Source organism: Staurois parvus, unplaced genomic scaffold (assembly GCF_062004578.1).
Source record: "Staurois parvus isolate SC_StPar_1 unplaced genomic scaffold, SC_StPar_1.0 ptg000282l, whole genome shotgun sequence".
Classification (NCBI taxonomy): domain Eukaryota; kingdom Metazoa; phylum Chordata; class Amphibia; order Anura; family Ranidae; genus Staurois; species Staurois parvus.
In genome coordinates, this window is record NW_028318078.1 from 13,049,411 (window position 1) to 13,077,362 (window position 27,952).

General features: G+C 41.6%; 1 protein-coding gene across 3 annotated transcripts; it reads left to right on the forward strand.

Moving 5' to 3' along the window:
• EIF3D (eukaryotic translation initiation factor 3 subunit D) lies at window positions 1-27,916 on the forward strand. Of its 3 annotated transcripts, none has more exons than XM_089681954.1 (17): window positions 1-149; window positions 6,819-6,966; window positions 12,074-12,206; window positions 12,453-12,498; window positions 12,690-12,826; window positions 14,783-14,868; window positions 14,955-15,027; window positions 15,125-15,246; window positions 17,989-18,121; window positions 18,248-18,395; window positions 22,068-22,198; window positions 22,287-22,372; window positions 24,405-24,534; window positions 24,682-24,824; window positions 25,027-25,223; window positions 26,578-26,667; window positions 27,800-27,916. In XM_089681954.1, the coding sequence occupies exons 2-17, from the start codon at window positions 6,956-6,958 to the stop codon at window positions 27,811-27,813; spliced, it is 1,680 nt and encodes a 559-aa protein (XP_089538080.1). In that variant the 5' UTR covers window positions 1-149; window positions 6,819-6,955; the 3' UTR covers window positions 27,814-27,916. The 3 variants fall into 3 exon arrangements, with proteins under 3 accessions (XP_089538080.1, XP_089538081.1, XP_089538079.1); XM_089681953.1 differs by having other exon boundaries at window positions 6-170; XM_089681955.1 differs by lacking the exon at window positions 6,819-6,966 and having other exon boundaries at window positions 5-170.
• The last annotated feature ends 36 nt before the right edge of the window (window positions 27,917-27,952 follow it).

Consider the following 27,952-nt stretch of genomic DNA (forward strand, 5'->3'; position numbering starts at 1 on the left):
CGCAACACTTTCTCACGACACTCCTGGCACGTGTTCCTATTTTGCGGCAGTACTGGCAAGTCAGCAGCCGTAGAGCGGCGTCTTTTGGGTCTTCCTGTGTAAAGTGCCGGTATCAAGGACCGGCCTAGAAGCAATCTGCAGCCATCCAGGTGAAAGAACGGCGGGAATAGGTGAGGCGGCGGCAGGGAATGGTGGGGAAGGGCGGCGCGGTGCTCGGACTTGTTATTAATGGGATGTGTGTGCCATGAGGAGGTATAGAAATGCCGGAGGCCTGGTCCTCCTCGCAGGCCCTGGTAGTAGCCATCTTCCAAAGTAACATATGTTAAGTTGGGTGTAGACACGTGAGGGCGGGAGGCATCGGTCTGGGCCATCCATTGGACGTGCCTCCGGGGTCACAGCTAGTTTTTTGGGGGGTAGGGGGAGTTGTGTCCAGATGAGGATTACTTTACCTGTTCCGCTCAGTCATTCATATCTGTACATGAAGTGTGCACTGCAGGGGTGAAAGGCATTTACTAAGCATTCACTGCAGGTGAATCTTTTGGATGCATGTGTTTTTTTGGGTGAATTTTGTGTCCAGACTTTCACGATCTACTGTTTGTCCTTTATAAGATTTGCTTTCACTGCCCCCACTTCCTGTTACGTGGCACCCCCACCCCCTCCCTCCGCTTGGGTGTATGGTGACACCTGTGTGTGCGCCCCTGATATGTAGTCAGCCAAAGTGGGCTTGATGGGGTGCGCATGCGCAGTGGTGATTGGTATCATGGGACGTGTTTGGGAGGGGAGGGTTCATCAGAGGGACTGGTAATGGCGTGCAGATTGCGTGCAGTTGGCTTGAGGTTTGGGAAATCGGTGGATGCACACCCAGGCTGCGGTGGTGATCGCCTGTATGGCCTAGTCACCCATAAATGTGCCTTCCATTGGTTTGCCTTTTTATGTGCGTTAGCTCACGGGTTTATGCTCGTTTAAATTGCTATGGGCCCTTAACCCCCCCCTGGAGGTATTCTCGAGTGTAGCTTGGGGTTAGCTTTCAGCACCAGAAGCGATAACCCAGAGCTACACTCGGGATTACACTGCAGCATTGCTCAGGGATCCCTCCAGCACTTACCTTGTCCTGCGCTCCCACGATGTCTCCCCTGCAGCGTCCCGGCCATATCCTCCAGCCGATCCGGCATCCGTCTTCCGGGTTCCGTTCCCTGCGAGCGTCGGGACGTACTGGGGACGGAGCCAGCGGGAATTTTGAAAATGTAAAAATTTGACACTCAGTACACTAAAATCTGATAGTATTACATTACTGTATCAAACCATTTCACATACATTTTGTCTCTAGTACTTTGTCCTGTGCCCTGCCTGCATTTTTACCGTTCTTTCTGCCTGGAAACTGAGAAGTGTCCAAAAAGCATCCCTTTAGGTCAAAAGAGGTTTTAGACCAGTTAGAGAACAGCGATAGTAAATTAGAACCACAGAATTAGGTGATAATGATTCGCGGGGAAATTCGTCATCAGACACTGAAAACAATTTTGCGACTAAGCTCAGTGATGTGCGAATTTGGCGCTCTATTTCAAATTTCAGTGTTTTTGATTTGATTACATTATTGAATTGAATTTATTATAATTATATTTTTTATTATTATTTATTATATTATGATTTATGATTTTGTCTTTCAAATTTTATCATACCCGGGATGTTTACTAGACTCTTGTTCGGACAGATTTCAGTGAGTTATTCCTAAGAATTACAGGCCTACAATACAAAAAAATATTTCCATTGAAAATAATGTACTGCTTTGAGCACAGAAATACTGACATAATCAGACTGCTAGGGAGGTTAAAACATTTTCAAAACAATGTTTTTTTCTCAATAGATTTGCGTTAATGTGCATTACATTGCCTTAAACCTACATCATAAAAAAAAAAAAAATCAATAGAAGCTGTATTACATGCTCTTCATAAGTACGCATTCACTATGGAATTTGTTTTCTGTTTTCTGCAAAAAACCTGGTTAATCCTGCTGTTCTTTACCTCCCCCTTCTGTCTGTAGCCCCAGTACAGGTGGGGATTTTGCAGAAAAGTGTTGGCAGCTACTGCATACGCTCAGTTTTCAGTGGGTTTCTATCCTAAGCATTTCCTCCCTATCACATCTGAGCAACCCTAGTGGCTACAGTGTAGGTATATACAACAAAATTACAGCCAGCTCCCTCCTCCTCCATGCCCACTAACCAGCTAAACACAATGGGGTGGGATATCACATCTTGTTTGATGGAGGCTTCACCTCCCTGTTCTAAGACAGGCTGGAGGGGCACAGACACAGCCTGTGACTATCTGATAGCCCACACCATGTTATTGCCAAAAAAAATAGATTTGATTTCAAATACATATTTTTATGATTTTAGAGAGTTTACTGATATTTATATATTTATACCCTGTATCCCAAAGGAAGTTTTTATTTTTTGCTTGTTTTTGCATGTGACCAGCAGTAGAGGGGTAGAAGCTCCTCCTGCGTATATTTCCCTGCAGGCTGGGAAAGATCTGGAGCATGTAACAGCTGTATATCAACTAGGAAGAAGGTACTTAGATGTGTGGGATTGTTAAAATAATTACAGTGCCATCATCCATGTAAAGATTTAACAGGATTAATGTCAATTAAAATATCTGTTTAGTATCACTTTAACCGCTTCCTATCTGCCCTATAGCAGAAGTACTGCCACAGGGAGGCTGCCGCTGTCAGTCACCGGGTCCCGGCCGGTGATTGCCGAGCATCTCCCGACGGGGGGGGGGGGGGGGCAGAACTGTTTGTAAACAAAACAATTCTCCTTCCTGTTAGCTCGTGCACATTGCTTTGCAAAGCAGTGTGTTTACAGTAAAGCACTAACACACTGCCCCTAGTAAAACAGCACACAGTTAAGTTCTAGTCGCAGTGCCTTCATTGGTGGGTGCAGGCAACAATGCTCGGGCGGCTGGTGCAGTGTGAAAGAGACCCAGCGAAGGCTGTGGCTACCACACCATAGGAACAGAATGGAGGGCGCTGGTCTGCCCCCCGGTTCCTCTGGCACCGGCTCCTCAGGTAGGCTTGGGGACTTGCTGTCTTCCTCTTGCTGGTTCCTGGGGGTAGTCTTTCTCCCCCAGCACAGTGATGTTTGGAATGAGGAGCCTGGGCTTATTATGGTCTGCATTGTGTTTTCTGCTGCTTGTAGATTAAAGCCCAAGACAAGACACAGAATCAGGCCCCCTAAAAGGAAGTGTGCAGTTTGTGCGGCAAAATTGGGTTCAGCTTGGGATAAGCCCTTATGCCGCAATTGTGTGGATAGTCTAATTGAGGATGTTGTTTACAACCTGCCATAGGGTTCTCCCTTCCATTAAGGATGTCATGACAACTACGTTGATCATTTAAATCCTTGCTGGATAGGAAGCAGATGCCACTGGGGCCTTGGACCCAGTCTGCGGGTACTCCGGTATCTGAGGCATTGAGCCAAAGGGAGAAGGATCCCAGGTTCCTTGCAAGCAGCATCTGGCTCAGAGGAGGACGATGGAGAAGGTTGCTCCTCCAGGGGTTCCAGGTAAAAATTAACCCTTGATGTAGATGACCGCCTTAAGGCTATCTATGAAATCTTAGAGATTGAGAAGGACGTAGGTTTTTCTAAGCATGACCTCATGTATCGGGGTCTACATGCAAAAAATACTAGGGTCTTTCCAGTCCATAGTTCCCTGGTTGATACCATCAAACTGGAGTTGGAGAATCCTGAAAGGAAGCCCATTTTTCTCTCGTAGCCTTAAAAGGAGGTTTCCTTTTGAGGAAGACTGACCCATCCATGGAACAAGGTTCCAAAATTGGACGCCCCCTTATCTAAAGTCTCTTAAGAAGACAGACCTAGCATTTGAAGATATGGGGGCCCTAAAGGATCCTATGGAGAGGAGAGCTTTTGCTCCGGAGATCCTGGGATTCTACCTCCATCAGCTTTATCGACCACATGTGTCACCAGAAATCTTGAATGCTGGCTTACCTAGTTACAGATGTATCTCTTGGCAGGGACTTCCAGGTAAAAAATATTGAAATTCTTTCCTTTGCAGTTTAGAGCGATAGGTTTCCTCGCTGATGCTTCAGGCAACTCAGTTAAACTAGTTAAACTCAGTTTGCCCTCAGGCAAGTTTAGCCTCATCTTAAACCTGCACCCTCTCAATCAACACTTCAAAATAGAATCAATCGTCTCTAAATAAAAACATCCTTTACCCAGATTTTCATGGCTGCGGTAGACCTGAGGGATGTGAATCTTCACATACTAAGAATAGCTGTAAGGATTGATACAGAGATGTCGAGTGTCGAGCTCTACCTTTGGGTCTGGCCTCCGCACCAAGAGTTTTTACGAAAGTGCTTGCGAAGGCCTTAACCCCCCTACGAATGCTCGTAATAGACCTCATTCTTATCTGGACGATCTCTTTGTGGCCAATTCTCACCAACAGTTGGCAGGGGATCTGTAGGTTGCTCAGGACTTCCTTCAGAGTCTGGGGTGGCTCATAAACCCCTCCCCGCCCCCCCCCTCCCCTCCAGAGAGTTGCCTATCTGGATTATAAGATTTCCTCGGTAGAAAGGAAGATCTTCCTTCCACAGAAGAAAATTCTCATGATAGACCAGGTGCTGGCAGGGCTGCAGAACAATCTGCCCTCATCCTCATGATGTCCCTTCTTGAAATGATCAGTGGGTCTCATGACATCATGCTTCCTGGCTATTCCCTGGGTGATATTCCAACACCCAACTGCAGTCTTTTTTGCGTCTGAGGGATCGGAACGGGGGACAGGTCTGCGCTGGATCTTCCAGTCCGGCTCCCTTCCAGGATTAAGAGATCCCTTTTGGTGGTGGTGAATTCAGTACAATCTTGGCAGGGGTCTGAAATGGACCACACCATATCCAATTATCATGACCGATGCCAGCAGCTTTGGATGAGGAGCCCATCTAGGCGACCAAGCAGCTCAGGGATCGTGGTCTTTTGGTGGGAAGCTCGGAGGTCCTCAAATCAGAGGGAGCTTCTAGCAGTCCAGCGAGCACTGGATGCCTTTCAAGCGGATCTTAATAGGCCGTCACCTGCAGATCTGTTCAGACAATATGACTATAGTGGAATACATCAACAAGCTGGGGGGGGGGGTGTACAAGAAGCCCTCCTCTCCAAGCAGTCACGGACAGCATACTGTCTTGGGCCGAGAAAAAGTTTGTGTTCGGTATCTGCCACCCATCTGAAAGCAGTGCGGAATTCCCTAGTGGACTTCCTAAGTCGGCATCCCGTCAAGCACAAGGAATGGTCTCTCAACCAAGAAGTGTTTGCGACCATCATTATGAAATGGGGTGTGCCGAGACGGATCTCTTTGCTTCCCATAAGAACAGAAAGATCAGCTGGTTTTTCTCGCTAATCTGCGGGATCGGGCCTTGGGTATAGATGCCCTTGCAAATCTGTGGGAATTAAGTCTCTGTTATGCATTTCCTCCATTAAGGCTGATCCCAGCAATCCTGCGAAAAAATTTTTGTCAGAAAGACAAACCTCATTCTGGTGGTCCCGTTTTGGCCAAAGAGACCATGGTTGTCTCTGCCGTGGAGCCTTTTCTCAGTTTCCTCTTCCAGAGAGGGAGGATCTGGCCTCACAGGGTCCGGTGCTGCATTCTCAGGTGAAGACTTTAAAGTTGGCTACTGAAGAACAGCTCGTGAAAGCTCAGGGGTTTTCGGATAGAGTAGTGAGGACTTTGGTGAACTGCCGCAAGCCAGTAACCAGAGCTATTTATACTAAGGGTTGGGAAAGATTCTACTCCTGGTTATCAGATCATGGTCGGAGCCCTCTGGATATCCTGGCAATCTTAGATTTTTTTTTTTCCAGGTTTGGGCAGACCAGGATCTTTCGGTTAGTACTTTAAAGGTGCAGGCTTTGGCCCTTAGTGTTTTCTTTCAGGTCTCCGTCCAGCAGGATGCTTTTTGTAGCAGATTTTTTCAGGGCCCTTTCCAAGTCCAGGCCAGCGGTGGTCATGTCCTGTCCAGTTTGGGATCTGTTTTTAATCCTGACAGCGTTGGTCTTTTGTCCCTTTTGAACCTCTGGAGAAGTCTTCAATAAAGTTTTTAATTCTAAAACTGTATTTTTGGTAGCAATCACATCAGGCCATAGGGTTAGTGAATTGCAGGCACTTTCCATTAGGGAATCTTTTTTTTTTTTTTTTTTTTTTGTCAGTTTTTGGGGATAGAATTGTTCTCAAAACAGATCCTGGGTTTCTTCTCAAGGTTTCCGCCTCCTTTCATAGGTCCCAACTTAGATATAATTTTGCCGACCTTCTGTTCTGCTCCCACAAACAAGGAAGAAGAAAGGTTACGTTAGATGTTAGAAGGAGCCTTTTGGCCTATCTTAGTAGGTCCAGAGAATTCAGAAAATCAGATTCTCTATTTGTTCTTTTCGCGGGAACGCGGAAGGGTTGCAGTGTTTCCAAATCCACCATAGCTAGATGGATTAAAATGGCTATCACGGAATCGTATAATATGTTAGAGATTCTGCCCCCGTTTGTTAATGCACACTCAACCAGATCCTTGTCAGCATCCTGTGCAGAGAGAGCAGGTGCCTCGCCAGAACAGATCTGTAAGGCGGCCACTTGATCCAGTTATTCTACCTTTGTGAAACATTATTGCCTGGATCTGCTTTTTAGTGAGGATCAGGCGTTTGGACGCAAAGTCCAAGTTTTTGAGAAAATCAGAGTTAGACTTACCGGGAACTCATTTTATATAAGTCTTCCAGGATTTTCCACCCTGAGTATTGTACGGTAATGTATGTTTTATGCATACACGGTTATGTCTTTTAGTGCCTTCCCGTGATTCTTGGGACTACTGAAGAGGAAGGCCTGGCGGTCCACCTTTTAAGGTTCTGTGCTTACGTGTTTCCTGTCCCGGAAGGAGGAACTCTACGTCTCAAGGGGCTGTGCTGGAAGACTTCTAGAAAATGAGTTACCGGTAAGTCTAACTCTGGTTTTCTGTGTGTCCTTGTGATGACCTGCCTTCTCCCAGTGCAGTAAAATACAAGTCACTTTATCATACGTGAACACGGTCTTAGGGCTCATTCCCACTAGTGGATGGGGGTGGTAAAACCCTGCAGCTGAGCTTCACCCCTCCCACCCCAAACCGCTGCCTACTTTAGTTGCAGAGGCAGCCCCCAGGGAAGTACACATGCCTGTGCAGGAATCATGCTCCCTGTCCCTTTCAGCAGCAGGGGTGTGGTAATTTTTTTTAAAAACCACTTGTCCAAGGGACTTGGTCAAGGTCCCAATCTACTCGTCCCCTATCCAAAGAACAAATGTATACCGCTCAGGCAAACAATCGAGATCAATCCACAACAGGTGCAGGCTTTGGCTCGCCACCACATATGATGCAATAGGAAGAAGGGTCAACTGCACACCAGAGGATAGATGAATATAGTGTGTATTTATTGATCCATAGGACACACAAAACACCAGGACATGAATACAGGACCTGTTAACGCGTTTCACACGACCTCGTGCTTAATCATAACGATGATGAATCATCATAGCATGATATGTGTGTGAGATAGATAGATAGATAGATAGAGATATATATATATATATATATATATATATATATATATATAATCTCTAGTATGTTTACGAACGCCTTAGTTAACTTAATTTTCAGTTTACGAGTGAAAATAATGCCTTGGTTTATTAATTTTGTTTTCGCAATACGAACGGATTAATAGGTTTTTATTCACTGTCACGTTTTTGTTCCTCATAATTTATTATTTATATTTTCCCAATTTTTGTTAACCTAGTCACTGGCATATTGCAAGTACACTGTCTTGCTTTACTGATGTTTGATATTGTCTGTATTTGCCATTTTTGGTAATGATTTCTGCATTTGTTGCTGTCATCAAATTGTTGTTTTCACACTCGGATGAGGGTTAAATGTGCATTTATTTTTCAATTTTATTCATTTATAAGTCCACTTAGTATTATAAGCACGGAGTAGCGCAGCACTAATTCATTTTACCCCTGCCATTAGCAGATCACTGGTGCCATGCTGGACTCCTGCAGATTTGTCAGTGTATCTGTGTGCTCGTTACACACTGACTGCAAGAGACAATGGACTACCAGCACTCAACAGCACATGGTAGTTCATTGAAAACTACAAGCCAACAGCCGCAAAGGCTGTTGGTACTTGTAGTTTCCCATTCACAGAACTCTGAATGATGGGGATGGAACCCCACGTAGATGCGTTTTTTTTTTTTTTTGTTTGTTTGTTTCTTTTTTAATAGTGACAGCGAGCAGAGGGAGAAAATATTTCCCCCACTTGCTGTCACTAGAGGCAAAGGTGAACTTATCCTTTATGCCAGTCATAGATGGCTTGAATCTTGGCTGGTTCAGCAGGGACTGTCCAAGGTTTGAACTGTCTATGGCTAGGCTGATTTTACCCGGTTCGATTGTTGTACGGCTTGAGCACAACCAGCCTGTCAGACATTTCATGTAATTATTGAAAGCAGTTTTAGCCACTAGCAATAAATACTGTCATCTCCTGGCAGAGCTGGCTTACCCCCTCCCCTGCACAATGCATCCATGGTTGCAGGAAAGAAAGTTGCATCGTGTATATCCTTCTTTAGCATATGTTAAATGCACATGAATTAAAAACAAGATAAATTACACCAAAATGAGTGCGATCTCCTCAATGAACTATTTGGTTCCAGGTACACTGTAAAACAATATAATGGTGCAGTACAAATGCAGAAATGTCCTCATTAATTCTGAGCTGTGATCTCAAATGGAGTCACAGAGAAATGTTTCTTTGCACAAAAAGGCATGAGTATGAGGCCTTGTGCAAGTATGAACATTTATTTATACACATGACAGAAAAATGTCATACTGGGATTTATGGGCAAAGCAGGTACTATGAGGCAATAGGCAGGTAAGGGGCCAGCAACTGAAAGTGATAGGGACTGTTTACAGATAATCTGGAATTGAGCTATTGGAGAGGTGAAACGACAGAGAACAAAGTTGTGCTAATAGTTTGAGAGAGTTTATAAAATAAAACAAAAAAACACACATTTGCTGTTCTCAGATTGTCAGGGTAAGCTGCAGACTGTTGATGTGATAATAACTTGACAGACAAAAATGCATCATCTATTGAGGGGGTGAGTTTTTCGATTTTGTGCTTAATATGGGAGAAAGTGACAGGTGATTATAGTATTAAACGGCACAAGTTTGATGGGAGGTTTGACAGTGAAAAGGATGGCACAGATGGAGAAAGATTTGCCAAAGTAGTAGAGTGGAGTTGCATATTGTCATTTCATTGAGTGCACCTTCTGAGGAAGAATGTTTTGTCAGATTGTGAATATTGTCATGTTTTCTTAGTTCATTTTGGTAGCTACTGATCGTTAAAAGAGAAGTTTGGGGTTTTTTTTTTCCCCAAATTATAATTATACGACCCAATGCTGCATCCGTCCCCCGCCGGCTGTGTGATCATGTGATCGCTGAGTGCTGCTGTGAGCAGAGAGCTATGACTGTCAGTTACCCCTGTCTGTTCTGCCCTCACCGCACTCACTGGAGCGCTGGGCTGTGGAGGGGGAGGAAGCGGCTTACTCAGGTTCTCAGCAGCTCGCTGATAGGCTGAACCAGGTGCCCTGAACCGGATGAGTGACTTCAGTCCACTGTCAGCTGAAAACGGGTCACGGGAGTGCAGAACGAATGTGTATTGCACACAGTTGTAGATGGTGTTGTGGGCTTTTAGTTAACAAAGGTTGTGAGGAAGTGACTTCTCTCCCCCTAGTGTCAAATGCGATCTGCAGTGGACCACTTTTCTGAGTGCAAAAGCTTGGGGAGCAGGATGACCAGTTTACTGGTTACCTGAATGGTAATTAGTCATGCAGAGCAAGTTGCCTATATATTACCGTAGCTGAATATCCTTGAAGTAGAACTGTAAGCGAAACGTTTTTCATTCTGGATAAAGTAACGGAAGGTTATAACCCCTGTGAGTGATCTTTTTTTTTTTTTTGGCGCCATCTGTGTCCCATTGTGGTGTTTTCCCTTCTACTCCTGTTCAATAACCAAACAAGAACTGAAAGGAAATCTCTCAAATAAAGGGAGTCCCTTGGGTACCCCGATGTTACCCAAACCAGTGTCCCCATTGGAAGATTTCCCCTCTGTTACTTTTCTGGAGACAACCCAAAATGTGTTTTTACTTTCACTTTTAATGAATATGGTAAACAGGACAAATAGAGACGGTGAATCTCCCTATTGGGGGCACAGACGGCAATAAAAACTGACAGAGGTTCTAATCCTTCTCCACTCTATCCAAAACTTTAACGTGTAACCTAAGCCAATTTTTTTTTTTTTTTTTTAAAGTGACGGTAAAGGCTAACTTGTTTTTGTCCTAATAAAAAAAAATAAGATGTTCTACTTGCCTGCTGGTTCTCTCTGCCCATGACTCCTGCTGCTCTCTGTTTTCTTCTGTGAGACCAGGTAGGGAGAGCAGCAGTGCTGGATCAAGAGAAAGACCGTTAAGTGTTTAGGGACAGGGGGGGCAGAATGGGATGTTTTTACCAAAATGAATTAAGGTAAAAATGTTTTGACTTTACAACTACTTTTAGCTAGCCATTCACTGTAAAAAAAAGGAATCTAGCAGTTTTTAATTTTTTTTTCTTCCCCAACCAACTACACAAAAAATGGCAACCTTCCCAAGCTGTAGCCAGCCTTAGCACTAAGTTGCACATGGAAGGGCAATGCACATCGCAAACAAAGGATTTCCCAGAGACACTTACCTGCCAGCCTACAAAATAACCAATCTGACCCTGCAACACTATACCCATAAAGAAAGTTGTGTTTTTTTTCACACAAATAGAGCTTTCTTTTGGTGGTATTTAATCACCAGTGAGTTTTATTTTTTGAAACTTTTGAAAAAAAAAAAGCATCTTTGTTTCCGTTTCATTTTCAAAATTGTATTTCTTCATAAATTTAGGTCAAAATGTATTCTGATACATTTCTTGGTGAAAATACCCCAAATTACTGTATATGATTTAGTCTGTAGGAAAGTCCACAAACCATGGTGTGTGTGTATATGTATGTACACATATATACACTCTGACAATCAGTCAATCAATGTACTGATGGCCAATCTCATTTCTTGAGGCCTGAAAATGCCAGGATAGTACAAATACCCCCAGAATGACCAATTTTTGGAAAATAGACATCCCAAGGTGTTTAGTAAAAGGCATAGTGAGATTTTTGAAGTTGTAATTTTATTTTTTGTTACAATTTTTGGAAAATAAAAAAAAATAGTACAGCGTTGTTATATGGTGTGATGGTGATCAGGCACACTGGTGACAGTATGTAAAAAAGTAATATAAATACAAAATAAATTTTTATTTTTTCTATTTTTAATTTCAACACACTCTGACCAAAGCAATACGGTGTTACTATAGTAACATTGAACTACTCTGGGCAAGTGATCAGGATTTTTATTTTATTTCTTTTTACACATTATTGTGAATACCAATGTATTTCATTGATATTAGCAACCATTGTTACTGAATGAAACTGATTCATTCAGTCTTTTGTTATGATTAGCTGTGATTGTGCAAAGCTCATCACATGATACAGATGGGCTGAGATTGGCCCTGTCTGTATCATGTGACTGCTTTGATCAATCACAGCTAACACAATTGTATACAATGGATGGCATGAATGGAAGCCGTCCATTGTATACAGTTGTGTGTTCTGCTGTGATTGGTCACATGACACTGGCAACGGGTCGGTGTAGTGATCTGTCATTGGCTGTGTCCTGTGGACACTGCCGGTGGCAGAGCGCGTTGCTGCACGGCCGCATGAGCTTCTGACAGGACATCATGACACCCACTCAGAAGGAGGAGTGTCCCGCCTGGCCGTCAATCTGCTATAGTTTGGGCAGGAAGGTGTTAAAAGTTAGCAGCTACAGTAGTAGTAATTTTTTCTTCAATTTACTAGAGATCCTCTTTGAGTAGTACACAAATGCAGGTTTGATTTTTCTGTGTTCATTAGTTCTTCATGATAAGTTAATGCGTTTTGGTTATATTTTTAAGGTCTGTCACAATGGCTAAGTTTCAAGCTCCAGTAATCAATGATAACCCCTTGGGCTGGGGTCCCTGTGCTGTACCTGAGCAGTTTAAAGACATGCCTTATCAGCCCTTCAGCAAAGGAGATCGACTAGGAAAGGTACTTTTATTTTTCTCCTGTTTTGTTTCCCTTACATGAGTTAGAACAACTATATTGTGATGTCTGTAATATACCACTGTGCGCACCCTATTTCACAAAAAGCATGAACAATTACATGAACAAAGTGAGAACTTGCCTGTTCTCTTCATGTTCTATTTACTGTTGCGTGTACATGAAATATATTACAATGTTTGCAGGTGTTTGAGCTCTAATAGGGAGTGTACTTTTTGTGCTTCTATTGATAAGGTTGCAGACTGGACAGGAGCCACTTATCAGGACAAGAGATACACCAGTAAGTATCTGTGCTTCCTTATCAGTTGTCTTCTTATTGTGTGAGTATTTGCTGTTTGCAAAAACTGTAACTTGTGATACTGCACCAATTGCAGGTTTGCCAGCTTTGTTATAAAGTGTGTGTGTGTGTGTGTGTGTGTGTGTGTGTGTTTTAGTGTTTTTATCTGACATAACTAATATGTGTCTTCACAGATAAATATTCTTCTCAGTTTGGTGGTGGTAGTCAGTATGCATATTTCCATGAAGAGGATGAAACCAGCTTCCAGCTGGTTGACACAACAAAGATGCAGAAGACTGCATACCAGAGGAATAGGCTGCGATTTGCCCAGGTAATTGAGCAGGATAAATGTTCATTGGAGGGAATGTATAGGTGTGTTTTAAAGACACCTTTCGCATTTCTCATTGTCATAGCATATGAAGTGTGTGCAGAATATAATGAGAATTACGTTCCTACACTTGAGAAGGGCTCTGTGAAGGGAGAAGCTGGCCAAGGACACTTGTGGTGAGGTGCGAAGTATATGTTAGAACACTGCTCAGTTGCAAGCAAGCGAATTTGGAACAGTGGTACGATATAAAATTTTGTGTGAAATTGGGTAAAATGTATCAGAAACTTTGGAAATGGTGAGGAAAGCTTATGGAGAAGCTGTACTATCATCTGCACAAGTGTACTGATGGCACAAGGGCTTCAGAAAGAAATAGAAGGTGTTGAAGATGAACAACGATCAAGACGCCCCTCTTCGTCAAAAACCGAACAGAATGCGGATGCAGTGAGGTCTGTTCTCAACTGTGACCATGTCTCACTATTAAAATGATTGCAGAAGACACGGGAACTGCCAAGTCAATTGTTCATGAAATCGTGGCTCAGGATTTGAACATGAGAAAAGTGTGTGCGAAACTTGCTCCAAAGTCACCTGATCAGAAGGAAGACCATCAACTCGTTTGCCAACACCTGTTGGGCCGTTTGGAAAAAGATCCTGATTTTTTTTTTTTTTTTTTTAATCGAGTGTTCACAGGAAATGAATCCTGGGTGTTTTGAGTAAAAGCTAGAGACAAAGAAACAAAATTCGGAAACGCACACACCCACATCCACTTGTCCCAGGAAAGCCTGAATGAGCAAATGAAAAGTCAAATCAATGGTCATTGTTGTTGGCTGAAAAACTCATCGTGTTTTCCCATCCACCCTAAAGCCCCGACTTGGCTCCTAAGACTTCATATTCCCAAAAATGAAGAAGGGTTTGAAAGGACACCATTTTGGTTGTGTGGACAACGTCCAAAGAGCCCCTATTCAGGCTCTGAACACCATCCCACTTGAAGATTTCCAGGAATGCTTTGAAGAATGGAAAAATCGCTGCAAGCATTGTGTACGCTCACTAGGTGCATACTTTGACGGAGACAATGTTCAATTGTGACATTTTTTAAATATCATTCTCATTATTTCTGGACACACCTCGTATGTAAGTGTTTTAAAGAACAAGTACACTTCTTTTTTAAATATCTTTATTAAGAAAAATGTTTGCAGTACAGTGGAAAACAGTACAAAGTAAATCCTTTTGGTTTTGGTTGTAAAATGCTCATTGCAGACATTTTACACCTGTTTTTAAATATCCCAAAACTCTATAGTATACTTGAAAACTTTTTAAAAATGCTCATAACCATACGGTGTTTAACAGCAGTATGGAGTATAGAACATAAAACAAGGCACAGAATTCAGAGTATCGCGGTATGTCGTACTGTCTTCTACTGTACTGCAAAAGCTTTTTTCAATGCTCAAAAAATGTTTGTGCGTTCTAATGCACAGTGATTTAGAATGGGGTGATTTGGATCAGCCTTTATTTTTCCCTGGCTTCACTGATATGAAGCTAAACTGCTACCTTCATGTCCCTCCCGATGCTAACCATTTTCAAACTATGCTGTTATGTGACAGGTTGGAGTTTTCTCTTAATGGATTTGTGTGGCAAACCTAGGCTATCACTTTCAACTTTAACCCTTTTTTTGATCGCCTAATACATGTGCGGCGGCAAATTGTGGGCTTTAACACCCACATGCCGCACATATGTCGCTGGGCTGTTGAGAGTGTGCGCCCAGCACAAAGACTGAGTTGTCAAAGTTCTCAGTTTGAACTAAAAATCAGTAGCTGACAGGGCCAGCTTCCAATCATTAATAATTTTGACAGTGGTCACATGATTGCCGATCGCCCCCGTGTATTCAGAACTATTTAAAGGGATGCTGGGGCGACAAGAGTTAACATTTGTCTAGAAGGTAATATTCCCACCTTGTGTTTACAGAGAAATTTGCGGCGAGATAAAGACAGAAGGAATATGCTCCAATTCAACATGCAGACATTACCCAAAAGTGCCAAGCAAAAGGAGCGGTAAGTGAAAATGGTAGCAAAATTGAAAGGATTGGGTTGTGTTGAGCAACAATTTTAGCCATAACACTTCATTCATGTCATCTCAGGGATCGTCTTAGACTGCAGAAGAAATTCCAGAAACAATTTGGTGTACGTCAAAAGTGGGACCAAAAATCTCAGGTAACCATTATGACATTTTTAATTATTTTCTTTTTTTTTTAGGTTCAGGTGCTAAATAACTTTTTTTTTTTTTTTTTTCTTTCCTTTTTGCTTGTAGGCACAACTAAAACCAAGAGACTCCTCCGTGGAGGTGCGCAGTGACTGGGAAGTAAAAGAAGAGATGGATTTTCCCCGCCTGATGAAAATGCGTTATATGGAGGTTTCTGATCCGGCGGACATGTGAGTTGCACTAACATATGTTTTTTTTTTTTGTTTTTTTTTATTGTTACTACTAATTGGAGTGGATCAAAAATGCAGTTAAAATAGCCAGAATAGACGTTCTGTTAATATGTAGGCTTTAATTCAAATATTTTATTCTGGAGGCAAAGTTTACATCAGAACCCTAAAATTTGGTTTGGCTTACTTATCCAGTAACCTGATACAAATATAGGGCCTTACATGTGGCCCCATATATTTCCAGTGTTCACACATTCTCTTGGTTTTGTTAAAAAAAACTAAAAAAGGGGCAGGGATGAATGATGAAAAATACAGCTTGTTTTATTATCCTAAAGAATCCTTTTATCCACCATCACTGGATATTTAGTGGTAATTGAATGACCAAAGACATGATGTAACACTGCACTAGGTACCTCTAGTAGTGGCAAATATGTGAAGTAATAGTAGTAGTATGTTAAATACTTTGCTGCAGCATGCTCTGACTTTGTCTTTTATGCATCTTTACATTCCCAGAGTGTAGGGAGTGCAAGTAGACCCTACTCCTTTTTGTCTGCAGTTTGAGAATGGCTGGATTTTACAAACAGGGCTGTATCCTCTGCATGCCACATTTTTCCTGCTGTAAAATGCAGATGCATCCCTGTTATGATTAGAGTATAGGAGAAACTAAACTTTACTAGCCTGAATTTATAGATTCCCCATCTACAATTGAGGCACGCTCTTTAGACTTGGAAGATTGAGGGAAATTTTCTTTCACAAAGCTTCTCGAGGGACAGCTACTTGAGAAATACCAGCTCCACCCTCTACAAAAAACACCATACCAGAAACCATTAAAAGGCCCCTCCTACCCCATCATCCTCAGTTGTTGCTGTGTTTCTGACCTTCCAGGTGAACACATCACTCCTGTTTTTTTTTTTGTTTTGTTTTGTTTTTCTATTTGAGTGGGTAATTGTGGTTGCCTGCCTATCTCTCAGGGTTGCTGGCCTTTCTGTGGATATGGTTTCAGCAGTTCCCTTTATCTGAGAGTTGTCCCCTGTTTCTTTCTTGGATTTCACTCTCCCATGTTGAGTGGACTGACTCCGGAAGCTTTCTATAATTAAAGAAGACTTGATTAACCTCCCTGGCGGTATTCCCGAGTGTTGCTCGGGGTAAAATTTCAGTACCAAGGCGGTAACCCAGAGGTTACCATGCGGCTTTGCTCAAGGAGTCCCTGCAGCGCTTACCTTGTCCTTCGCTCCCGCGATGTGCAGCGTCCCCAGCCATCTCCTCCGGCCGATGCCGACATCCGGCTTCCGTGTTCCGGTCCCTGTGACGTCAGGACGTACGTGCGCCGGAACCGGCGGCAAATTTGAAATTTTTTAAAAATTTCATTTTTTTTAAATGATTATTCTATAGTAAAACATTCCTGTATTAAACCATTTCACATACATTTTGTCCCTACTGCTTTGTCCTGTGCCCTGCCTGCATTTTGACTGTTCTTTCTGCCTGGAAACTTAGAAATGTCCATGGCGTCCAAAAAGCGTCCCTTTATGTCAAAAGCGGTTTTAGACCGGCTAGAGAACAGTGATAGCAAATCAGAACTACTTGCAGAATTGAGTGATGATTTGTGGGGAAATTCGTCATCAGACACTGAAAACGATTTTGCGACTTTGCTCAGCGATGTGCGAATTTGCCTCTGTATTTCAAATTTCAGTGTTTTTGGTTTGATTATGTTATTGAATTAAATTTAATATTATTATTTTTTATGATTATTTATTAAATTATAATTTATGATTTCGTGTTTAAAGTTTTATCATATCCGGAATGTTTACTAGACTCTTGTTCGGACAGATTTCAGTGAGTTATTCCTAAAAATTACAGCCTACAATAAAAAAAATTACATATTTCCATGCAAAAAAATGGTACCACTTTCAGCACCAAAAATCGAAAATAATCATACCGCCAGGGAGGTTAAGGAAAACATACCTTATTCTTCGCTCCGGCAGGCTCCCTCCAATGCTGCAACCAGCTGCACTCCAGCTTCCTCAGCATACAATACAGTGTAAAATTCTTGAGCTTTAGGTAGAGGAGGGGAGTGCTGGAGTGAGGAATTGGGTAAGTGATAGAGCCAGTAATACAATCCCCTAGACATATCGAGCCTTTACTCTTTGTATGGGGGGGGGGCTTTAAAGTGGTTGTAAACCCTTACATTTACTCAGTGTAGTGACTGGCCTCAGGTGATGTACAGAGATGAACACATCCTCCTGTATAAGTTACATATACCTGTTTATCTGCAGTTTTCTCTTCTCTACATCTGTTCAAAGTCAGAATTTGTAAAGCTTGTCTGAGAGTTCAGAAAAAGGGAGGTGAGAGCTGAAATTACACTCTGCAGAGCTCAGTGAGCTGATTGGAGAGAAGAGACGCACTCCCGTCCACACAGCTCACAGGAACAGAGCTGAGGCTGTCAATCTGTTGTAGGTCCCTCCTCTGTCACCCCCTTTTTTTTTTTTTTTTTTCTTGGTGTCAGGAAAACTTGTCAGAATTGACTCATACTGATAGCAGAGGAACAAAACGGCACACAAAAATGATACTTAATTGAGGCTATGAGGGGTATGCTTTGTTCATTTCATTCAGATTTATAAGCACATTAAGCTAAATTTTTGGTATTTGTTAAATTATTTTTGTTTGTAAACTGTCATTTTGCATCTCAATATAAAATATTTTGCAGTGTTGGAAATACTTAAGCATTACTTTTCTTTCCTATTCCAGAGAGTGCTGTGGTGGCCTGGAATATTATGACAAAGCCTTTGATCGGATCACCACAAGGAGTGAAAGACCCTTAAAGAGTATTAAAAGGATCTTCCACACTGTAACTACCACAGATGACCCCATTATCCGAAAGGTGATTCTGAGAGTATAAATTCTAAACTTGGAAATGGTTGTAAACCATCCAAATTTAATTACTGACAGTTTTTATATATGGCTAATAGATGAGTTATAATGTGATGATGTTCTTGTCTGTCTGCAGCTGGCTAAAACACAAGGAAATGTCTTTGCAACAGATGCTATTCTGGCCACCCTTATGTGCTGCACTCGATCTGTCAATTCTTGGGACATTGTGGTTCAAAGGGTAGGATCCAAAATATTCTTTGACAAGAGAGACAACTCAGACTTTGGTAAGTATTTAGGACTTTTTCCTGGGTGATTGCAATAAAAGTCTGTTAGACTTTATTTAAAGCTAAACTCCGGGGTCAACTGCTGGTTTAGTCTTAGGGCAGGTGTAGGCAAACTTTGGTCCTTTTAGCTGTTGTAAATTTAAGTCCCAGCATGCCTCTTCGTGTCATACTTGTGCGAGTCTTGGAATGCATCATGGGACTTGTAGTTGCTTAAGAGCTGGAGGGTTGACGTTTTACCTGCCCCTGGTCAAGGGGATATAAAAAGCAGTTTTGCTTGCCTGATCCTCTCCTCAAGGCACTGCCGTGCTCTGGCATTGAACTGTCCCTCATCATGCTCCCATCAAATGTAGGGCTATGGGACCTGCATTGGTCTTGATAAAGTTAGGACCTTAGACCACCAATTCCCTATGCTGTGCAAAACAGAAAATAGTGGCTGGAAACCCCCTGGAGCCTTCTGTAGCATTGTTAAAAAGGAAAGTTCTAGTCTTTAATCGATGACAAAAAGTTTTAGAGCACAGTGTCCCATTATATTTGGCTCTGCTCAGTCTGATTACAATGGAGTGGTGGTGGGCAATCCATAAGAGTCAGTCGGACACTTTTACTAGCAGTTGACAATGTTTGTGTGTTGGCTGTCTTTGCTCCGGAAAATGGAAATTTTTGTATCAGGTGGGTAATGCGTCTTATTACCTAAAAGATAAATGTAGAGAAGTAATGGAAAAAAATAAATACCAAAAAAAAGCAATTAAGATCATAATGTTGCACCAAAAGCAACATTTACTTCCAGTGAACTTTTTATCTGGTCCTATTTTTGGTTAAAGTATAACTACGGGCCAAACTTTTTTTCAGTTTGGATAGCGTAAGGAAGGGTTATAACCCTTGGCACACTTTTTTTTTTTTTTTTTTTTTTTTTAGTGTTAGCGCCCCTCCCAGATAGCGCCAGATTACCCGCCAGTACACCAGTAATCCCGTTTAACCCCTTGATCGCGCCCCCCCCCCCCCAGTTAACCCCTTCACTGCCCTGTCACCAGTGTCACTGATCAATGAACCAATTTTTACTGATCACTGTATCAGTGTCGCTGGCGACTTCCGATAGTGTTAGCGCCCCTCCCAGATAGCGCCAGTTTGCCCGCCAGTACACCAGTAATCCCGTTTAACCCCTTGATCGCGCCCCCCCGTTAACCCCTTCACTGCCCTGTCACCAGTGTCACTGATCAGTGAACCGATTTTTACTGATCACTGTATCAGTGTCGCTGGCGACTTCTGATAGTGTTAGCGCCCCTCCCAGATAGCGCTAGATTGCCTGCTAATACACCAATAATCCCGTCTAACCCCTTGATCGCCCCCAACCCCCCCCCCCCCCCCCGAGTTGACCCCTTCACTGCCCTGTCACCAGTGTCATTGATTACAGTGAACAGATTTTTACTGATCACTGTATTAGTGTCACTGGTGACTTCCGATAGTGTTAGCGCCCCTCCTAGATAGCGCCAGTTTGCCCGCTAATGCACAGGATTTTTTTTACCAAAAACATGTAGCAGAATACATTTTGGCTTAAATTTATGACTGACTTTGAGTTTACGATATATTTTTTATAGCTGAAAGTAGAAAATATTGTTTTTTTTCCAAATTTTCGTGTTTTTGTTGATTATAGTGCAAAAAATAAAAAGTGCACAGGTAATCAAATACCACCAAAAGAAAGCTCTATTTGTGTGAAAAAAAGGACGTAAATTTTGTTTGGGTGCAGCATTGCATGACCGCGCAATTATCATTTGAATTAGTGCAGCGCTGTATAGCAAAAAAAGGCATAAATTACAGTATCTATACCATAGTTTGTAGACGCTATAACTTTCACACAAAGCAATCAATATACACTTATTGGGATTTTTTTTTACCAAAAACATGTAGCAGAATACATTTTGGCTTAAATTTATGACTAACTTTGAGTTTACGATATATTTTTTATAGCTGAAAGTAGAAAATATTGTTTTTTTTCAAAATTTTCGTGGTTTTTTTGTTTATAGGTCAAAAAATAAAAAGCGCACAGGTGATAAAATACCACCAAAAGAAAGCTCTATTTGTGTGGGGAAAAAAAGGACGTAAATTTCATTTGGGTACAGCATTGCATGACCGCGCAATTATCATTTGAATTAGTGCAGCGCAAAAAAAGGCCTGGTCATTAAGGGGGGTAAATCCTCTGGAGCTCAAGTGGTTAAAGAACACGCTGTATGTTGTAGGGACTTCATATAAATTTTTAAGCTTTCCCTGCAGCTCCAAGGACATTAACCACTTCATGTCCGGACACTTTCACCCCCTTCCTGTCCAGGCCAATTTTCAGCTTTCAGCGCGATCACAATTTGAATGACAATTGCACGGTCATGCAACACTTTACCCATATGAATTTTTTAGCATTTTTTTGAGACCGATAAAGCTTTATTTTGGTGGTATTTATTCACCACTGGGATTTTAATTTTTTTTGCTATGTAAATGAAAAGTCCAAAAATTTTGAAAAAAAATGTTTTTCTTATAAAATTTTGCAAATAAATAATATTTAATCATAAATCTTGGCAAAATTTATTCCGTTATCTTTTTAGTAAAATAAATAAAAAATAACCCAAATTCGTTTATAACCAAAAATTTGAATTTTTAAACATTTTTTTTTAATTTTTATTTTTTTGTGTGTTTTGTTTTTTAATGTACTGTCACTCTAGCAGACACTGTACTACTTGTGGGGGGTGATGAAGATTTTTTTTACGCTGATTGCTTTTACACCCATAAAGGCTGTAAAAGCAATAATTTCTCCTTTCTGGCTGCATTCTTGCATCCATTGAGAACTACTGTGTGAGCTGTGATTTGTCACATGGTACAAGGCTGTTGTGAATAGCCTTGTACCATGTGACCTCTGTGATCATTCACAGATTTCACACGTAGTAAGCAATGATGTCAGAAGTGACATCTTGCTTACTACTCTGCATGTGATCACTGATTGGCCAATCAGTTATCACATGATTGGGACCTCGCAGAGAGGTTCCGTCTGATCCGTGTTCTGACACAGTGGGCACCGGATCGCGGTGCTGCGCGCTCCCAGGGAGCGCGCACAAGCAGGGGGCGGGGAGGCAGTTTGTAAACGGTCACCTGACTCTGCACTGCTCCCTTCCGGCCGTTTATATACAACGGCCGGATGGAAGGTGGTTAAATGTGAATCATTACAGGTAACTGCCCTGGTCAATGTCCCATCTTTCTCAGTTGGAGTACTTCTCTGCAATGGTTTTGAGGACTGAAATTGACTGATTCAGATGCCATTTCAGTATCCTAAAAGTGCATTTAATGGATCTCTAACTGGTAAAAATATAACTTTTAAGATTAAGAATACTGTATTAAATGATACTGCCGTTTGATTCTATGAAGATATACATCAATACCAGTATGTCTCCATTTATGACTATTTAATTTTGTCCACTGTGTAATGGTTCCAAGGCATTGACTTGGGTTCATCTTTGTTATCCTGGAACTAGCATTTAACCTTGTAGGTTGTGGAGTCTGCTTCCATCAGGGGTTACAGAGACTGCTATTCCAGTTTTGTAGTGGATTGTTTTACCTCACCCTGTGCTCACTGGATTTCAGTACGTTTGAATGGTGTCCCTTTTGTCATAACAACTGTCTAATGTTCCTGTATAGATCTTCTGACAGTCAGTGAAACAGCCAATGAGCCTCCTCAAGATGATGTGAATTCCCTGAACTCGCCAAGAAATTTAGCCATGGAAGCAACATATATCAACCACAACTTCTCCCAGCAGTGTTTGCAGATGGTGAGTGAAGTGGTGAGCTCAAATGGCTGTTTTATTGGCTTGCTCAAAAAGACCAACATTCTGACTATATATACAATTCATCCAACAGGGCAAGGAAAAGTACAAATTCCCCAATCCCAACCCCTTTATGGAGGATGATGCGGATAAAAATGAGGTGGCATCTGTAGCTTACAGGTTAGTGATTCCCTTTTTCCTCATTTCCTAGAAAGTAAGAATATGTATGTATGTGCTAGGAGGTAAAAAACTGCATATGCTTTAATGGAATATATGCTTACTAGACTTAAATACTTACTTTTCAACTGATAGGGAGAGACACACATGAATGACAAACTGCTTTTCCTTGGCGTTTGCAGTTCCAGACAAGAAGTTAAAGCATTCAGCAAGCTACTAATACAATCCAGCAGCATAGCAGCTTTTTTTTTTTTTTTTTGCACTTATTGTATTGCTATTCACACACACAGGTTATAGGTAGGTTTGAATCTCATCCGTGACTCTTTGCCCCCAACACCGAAACACCTGGACCTCCAGCTATGTTATCTCAGAGTTTAAGACTAAGTCAAAAATGCTAAATATTGTTTTTGAAAGTAAACCTGTGTCTGCAGCACACAAGGATGAACACAAGCTTGAGTAATCACCATAAATTGCCTGATTGTACCTCTTACTTGATCCTCCTACTCCTTCCATAATAGCAAGACGTCAGGGTATGCATAAAGCAGGCACGTCCCCTCTCTGTCCCACAGTTAGCTCTCCTTGCCATAGTATTTTGTTGCCAAGCCTTAGTGGTGTCAATGTGGGGGGGTGTCTACACCTATATAAATAACTTTAAAAAAGTGTATTCTGTGAGTCCCAACCACTGCCAGAAGTCTTTTGATATGATAGTTGGTACACGTGGGCTAGGTTGACCCTAGTGCAGTATGATTTTGATAAAATTTCCAATGTGATTCTTTGTTGTTTTTTTTTTTTCTTTTTTGTAGTATAGGTTCAGTACTACTTGGTGCATTTCAATACGTTCTTTAATGAGCTTTTACTACTGCGACTCATCCCTGCTGTCGGCCAGCAAGTATGAGTCTGTGCTTGTTAAGGGAGCCGTCTTAACGTTGAGCCATACGCACACGCTCTAATATCCATACCAGACCCTTATCCTGGAGGCCAAGAGCCTCTTCCTCACAACCCCAGCCTGGTGGTTCTGGGGGTAGCTTATCGGAATCTGAAGACCCCCTTTTTAAAGTGTTACTAAACCCACAACAGTAAAATCAGTCTGTATATGCAGTAAAGCATGCTTGTTATACTCCCTGTGGAACCTAAGGGGTCAATCCTCCACATTTTGTAAAAAGAATGTTTGATCCTGTGTTCTCTGATCCTCCCCTTCTTCCACAGCCCCCAAATCATCTGATCGAACAGAGCCTAAGGGACAAGCTGTACATGCTCAGTTTGGTGTATTGCTAGAGAGTTGTGTTCAGCACAGGGCCAATCAGCACTGTCAATACAGAGAGCCAGGAGTCCTGCAGGAGAATGAATACTCCTCCTACAAGAAGCTGTAACCAGTGCTCCGCTGGACACTGATAGCAGTCACAAGACTGCTCCAACTGCTGATGAGAAAAGCAGTTTATATTTACTAAAATTATTGCATTTCCATGTTGTGTACTGTGGTAGACCAGATATAGTGAATGCAGGGTCCTGGGTTTAGTAACACTTTAACAAGGTTTAGATCCACATAATCGCACTTCATCACACCAAAGTAGCACAGGACCCTTCCCCCAAAGTCTCATCGCAGCTGCACTGCATTGATTTGAACATGCACCGTGTGAAACAATGTGTTTTCCATTATCATGCGATTCGGTGCAGCCCAAGTTGCATCTGAAATCGCAGTAGTGTAAACGAGGCATTTTTGATAGCAGATATTAATCTATATGTGTTCATATTTTATATATAATTAAATATATTCAGAATTAATCTTGCACACTTTCTCCTTGCTGATAACATTTTTGTGGCCACAAATAAACCCAGACCCTTTAAAATTTGCTTGAGAATATAAAGGGCCAAGGCCTGCACATCTAAGAACAGAGGCATCATGTTTCATTCTCTGGTGGATCATAACTGGCTCTGGATCTTGGTTTTGTCATTCTGCTAAAAAAAGCAGCTTTTTAATGCATCGTTTGTTCTGCAAGAAACTGACTTATTAACTAAATTTTGTTTATCTAAACAGGTATCGACGCTGGAAACTTGGAGATGATATTGACCTAGTGGTGCGCTGTGAACACGATGGAGTGATGACCGGTGCAAATGGAGAAGTGTCATTTGTGAATATAAAGACCTTGAATGAGTGGGACTCTAGGGTAAGGAAAGACACATTTGAAACTTTTTGTTTGTGACAGCTGTGAGAAATCCGTGATTTATGACATCAATGACATTGCAGTTGTTGAGAGCAATATCTTATCTCTAAATTATTATTTTTTTTTTTTTTTCTTCCCTAATATACCTAGTATTGTAATGGTGTAGACTGGAGGCAGAAGCTGGACTCCCAAAGAGGGGCTGTGATTGCCACAGAGCTGAAGAATAACAGCTACAAGCTTGCAAGGTGGACTTGCTGTGCTCTGCTGGCAGGATCAGAATACCTTAAACTGGGGTATGTATATGCATTTATACTGATCTTCTAGCACCATGTCTTATTTATAAAATTGTAAGAAGCAAGTGGTTAGCTTTTATATCTAACATGCAGTAATAATAAGCTCGGATCTGGTTGCTAGCTGCTGTAAATTTCTTTTCCTCAGGTTCTCTGAATCTGTCAGACTGGCAGATAAACATGTCGGTTTTTTTCCCTATCCTAGGTATGTGTCCCGTTATCATGTCAAGGATTCCTCTCGTCATGTTATCCTTGGTACTCAGCAATTCAAGCCCAATGAGTTTGCCAACCAGATTAACTTAAGTATGGAGAATGCCTGGGGTATTTTACGGTGTGTGGTGGACATTTGCATGAAGCTTGATGAAGGCAAATATCTCATCCTGAAGGACCCCAACAAGGCAAGTAAAGATTCTAGCATAACGACTGCTGTATTATTTTGCCTATGCTGCTTGGTTTTGCTAATCCCGTTACAAACATGTTGGGGCTGATGTTTAAATCTATGATCATTTAGCACGGTTGAGTGATTACTGGTCTGTTTTTAGTAGCAGTAATATAACTGCATATGGTAAGAAATGTAGCAAGGTGGTGTTGCAGGCGAAAGTGCTCTAAGGGCTAACGTTTGTTTTCAGAATTAAATATTGGAGTTCTGTTTTAGAGATGTGTTTTGCTGGGCTTACAATTGCCAGTATTACAGTACAGCTGATTCATAAGAACTGGAGGAGAGATCTGTTTAAAATTGAAGTTGCTTATAACAGATTTTACATTTCATTTTATGTAAAAACGTACCCAGTAATTTAGAGGACATTTGAAGCTAAGCTGCTTAGACCAGCCTTTCAACCGGGGTGCTTTAAGGTTTCTTCAGGGGTGCCTTGGCAAAATTGTTTAAAAATTGCCCAAAACTTGTATACAAGCCAGAGGATGGAAGAAGCCTGCCTTTAGTTACACAAAGCCAGAGGTTTTCATTGTGCAACATTACCACCTTCTAGCCGCCAGCGTCTAGCTAGCCAATGACTTCATCAGTTGATAAGGAGAATGTCAGCCTGCCCAGCATCCCCCCCCCCAAATCTCTGTCAGTGCTGGAGTCATATTAGCTGAATGATGGAGAAAAACTGAGAGAAATACTGGAATACTAGTCGGTACCAATGTACAAAAGTGTATTTGCTTTGGAAGAATAAATCGCCTCTAACGTTGGGTGTCCTTACATGTGTCTGTTGCTGCATTATATACAATTATTAGAATAGTTTTTTTACATTTTAAAATGGGGTGCCTCAAGACTGTCCATAATTCTAAAGGGTGCCTCAGGACTGTCCATAATTTTAGAGGGTGCCTCAACTGAAAAAAGGTTGAGAAACGCTGGCTTAGACTAAATCTAGCCGTTTATACAGTCTTAATACAGTATATCCCTCCCTTTTTAAAAAGTTTTTTTTATTTTTTGTACAATAAGTCTTTCAAAGGATACACTAACTTGAATAGCCCTGGCGAGGTATAAACACAGCGCCAGATTTCATACAGCACTTGATCTAGCTAGTGTTGATGTCATTCGAGGGCCAGCACAGAAAATGTGGAAGAAGCCAGCCATCGATCATATCCATTACTTAAAAGGCAGCCTGAGCAGGAGAAAAGAAGCATTAGCATAACACAAATGATAAGAAAAAATATGTAATGTATTTATTTAGCTATATGAACTACATTATTAGGTGCATTTTCACATAGGGTGGGGAACTTTATATTTTTTTTTTCTCCCATTTACAGCAAGTTATTAGGATATACAGCCTGCCTGATGGTACTTTCAGTTCAGATGAGGATGATGATGATGAAGATGAGGAAGAGGAGGAGGAAGTAGAAGGTGAGTACTGTGAAGTATGAACATTTTAACATGTTTATTAAAATCAGGATTCTTGTGAAAATACTTTGAAGGTCTAAGCTGTACTGAATATTTTTCTGTTTTGTTCAGGGTAACAAGATTCTTAGACTTATGGGTTATACTGCTGCCTACACTGGGATTTAGATGTTGGCAGACATTAAAACAGTGACCAGCCTGGTATAATCCCTCCCAAACCTAGCATCCCTGTCGATCTTTCTTCCACACCCTGTGCGATCACCAAGGTTATAGCCCCTGTTCTTGCCTCATTACATTCCAAGGGCCTCTCCATTTTGGGATATCTTGACACATTCCTGTTGAGGGAGCAGTCGGCACATGTCTTGACCACCAATGTGACAGGACAGTTTAAACTCTAAACGTTTGGTTAACACGTTCTCCAAGTTTTACCGGATGAATGGTCAGGCCTCATCTGATGCCAGCTTTAGACATTAGGTTCTTCAGGCAGCTCCATTGGGTTGCAGGCAGTTGCAGTTAATTTTCATGGGTCTGATGGTATTTAATGTGTTGTCTACCCCTCAGTTGGACTGCTTTTGGACGGGCCAAATGTCTCTGAATCCTGTTTCCCTTGATCAAATTAAATAGGAGTTTTGTATTCTCTGTTAAATCCTTTTCTTAATTGAAGGACACAGGCCCCTCTCTTTTGTAAGTATGGTCATTTTTGTGGCTCTGCATTATTATAAAACAGACTTTCTGCGAGTGGCAGGGTCTTTACCAGATGGTTATTGTTTGCCAGTGTAGAAATCCTTCTGTAAGGGGCAGTATAACCCAAATGTCTCTGAATCCTGTGTCTCTCAATGAACTCCCCCAAAAACGTTTTACAGTAAGTACAAAACACTGTTTTTGGCCTTTTTGTGGTAGTTTCAGTACCTCGGTTGCACTTTCATTTGTTTAAAAATTTGCTTGGGAGGCTGCAGCTTAAACAGCTCAGAGAATGGTCAACTGGCCATGCAAGTATATATACTATACTATATAGTGTGTGTGTGTATATATGTATATGTATATGTGTATATATATATATATATACTATACTTCATAGAATATGTCAACGCAATAACTTGTGTAACAGAAGAGTTCTAACCTTTCTTTCTCATTACAGAGGAAGAGAGCTGAGTTTGTGGGTGAATTTGAGCAATTTCCACTTCAGTATGCTTCATCTGCCTTTTGGACCTTTTAGGAAGACCTATCATGAAATAAAGATCATACACAGACCAAATATTTCTCGCTTGTCACGTGTATTTTTTTATCCTCC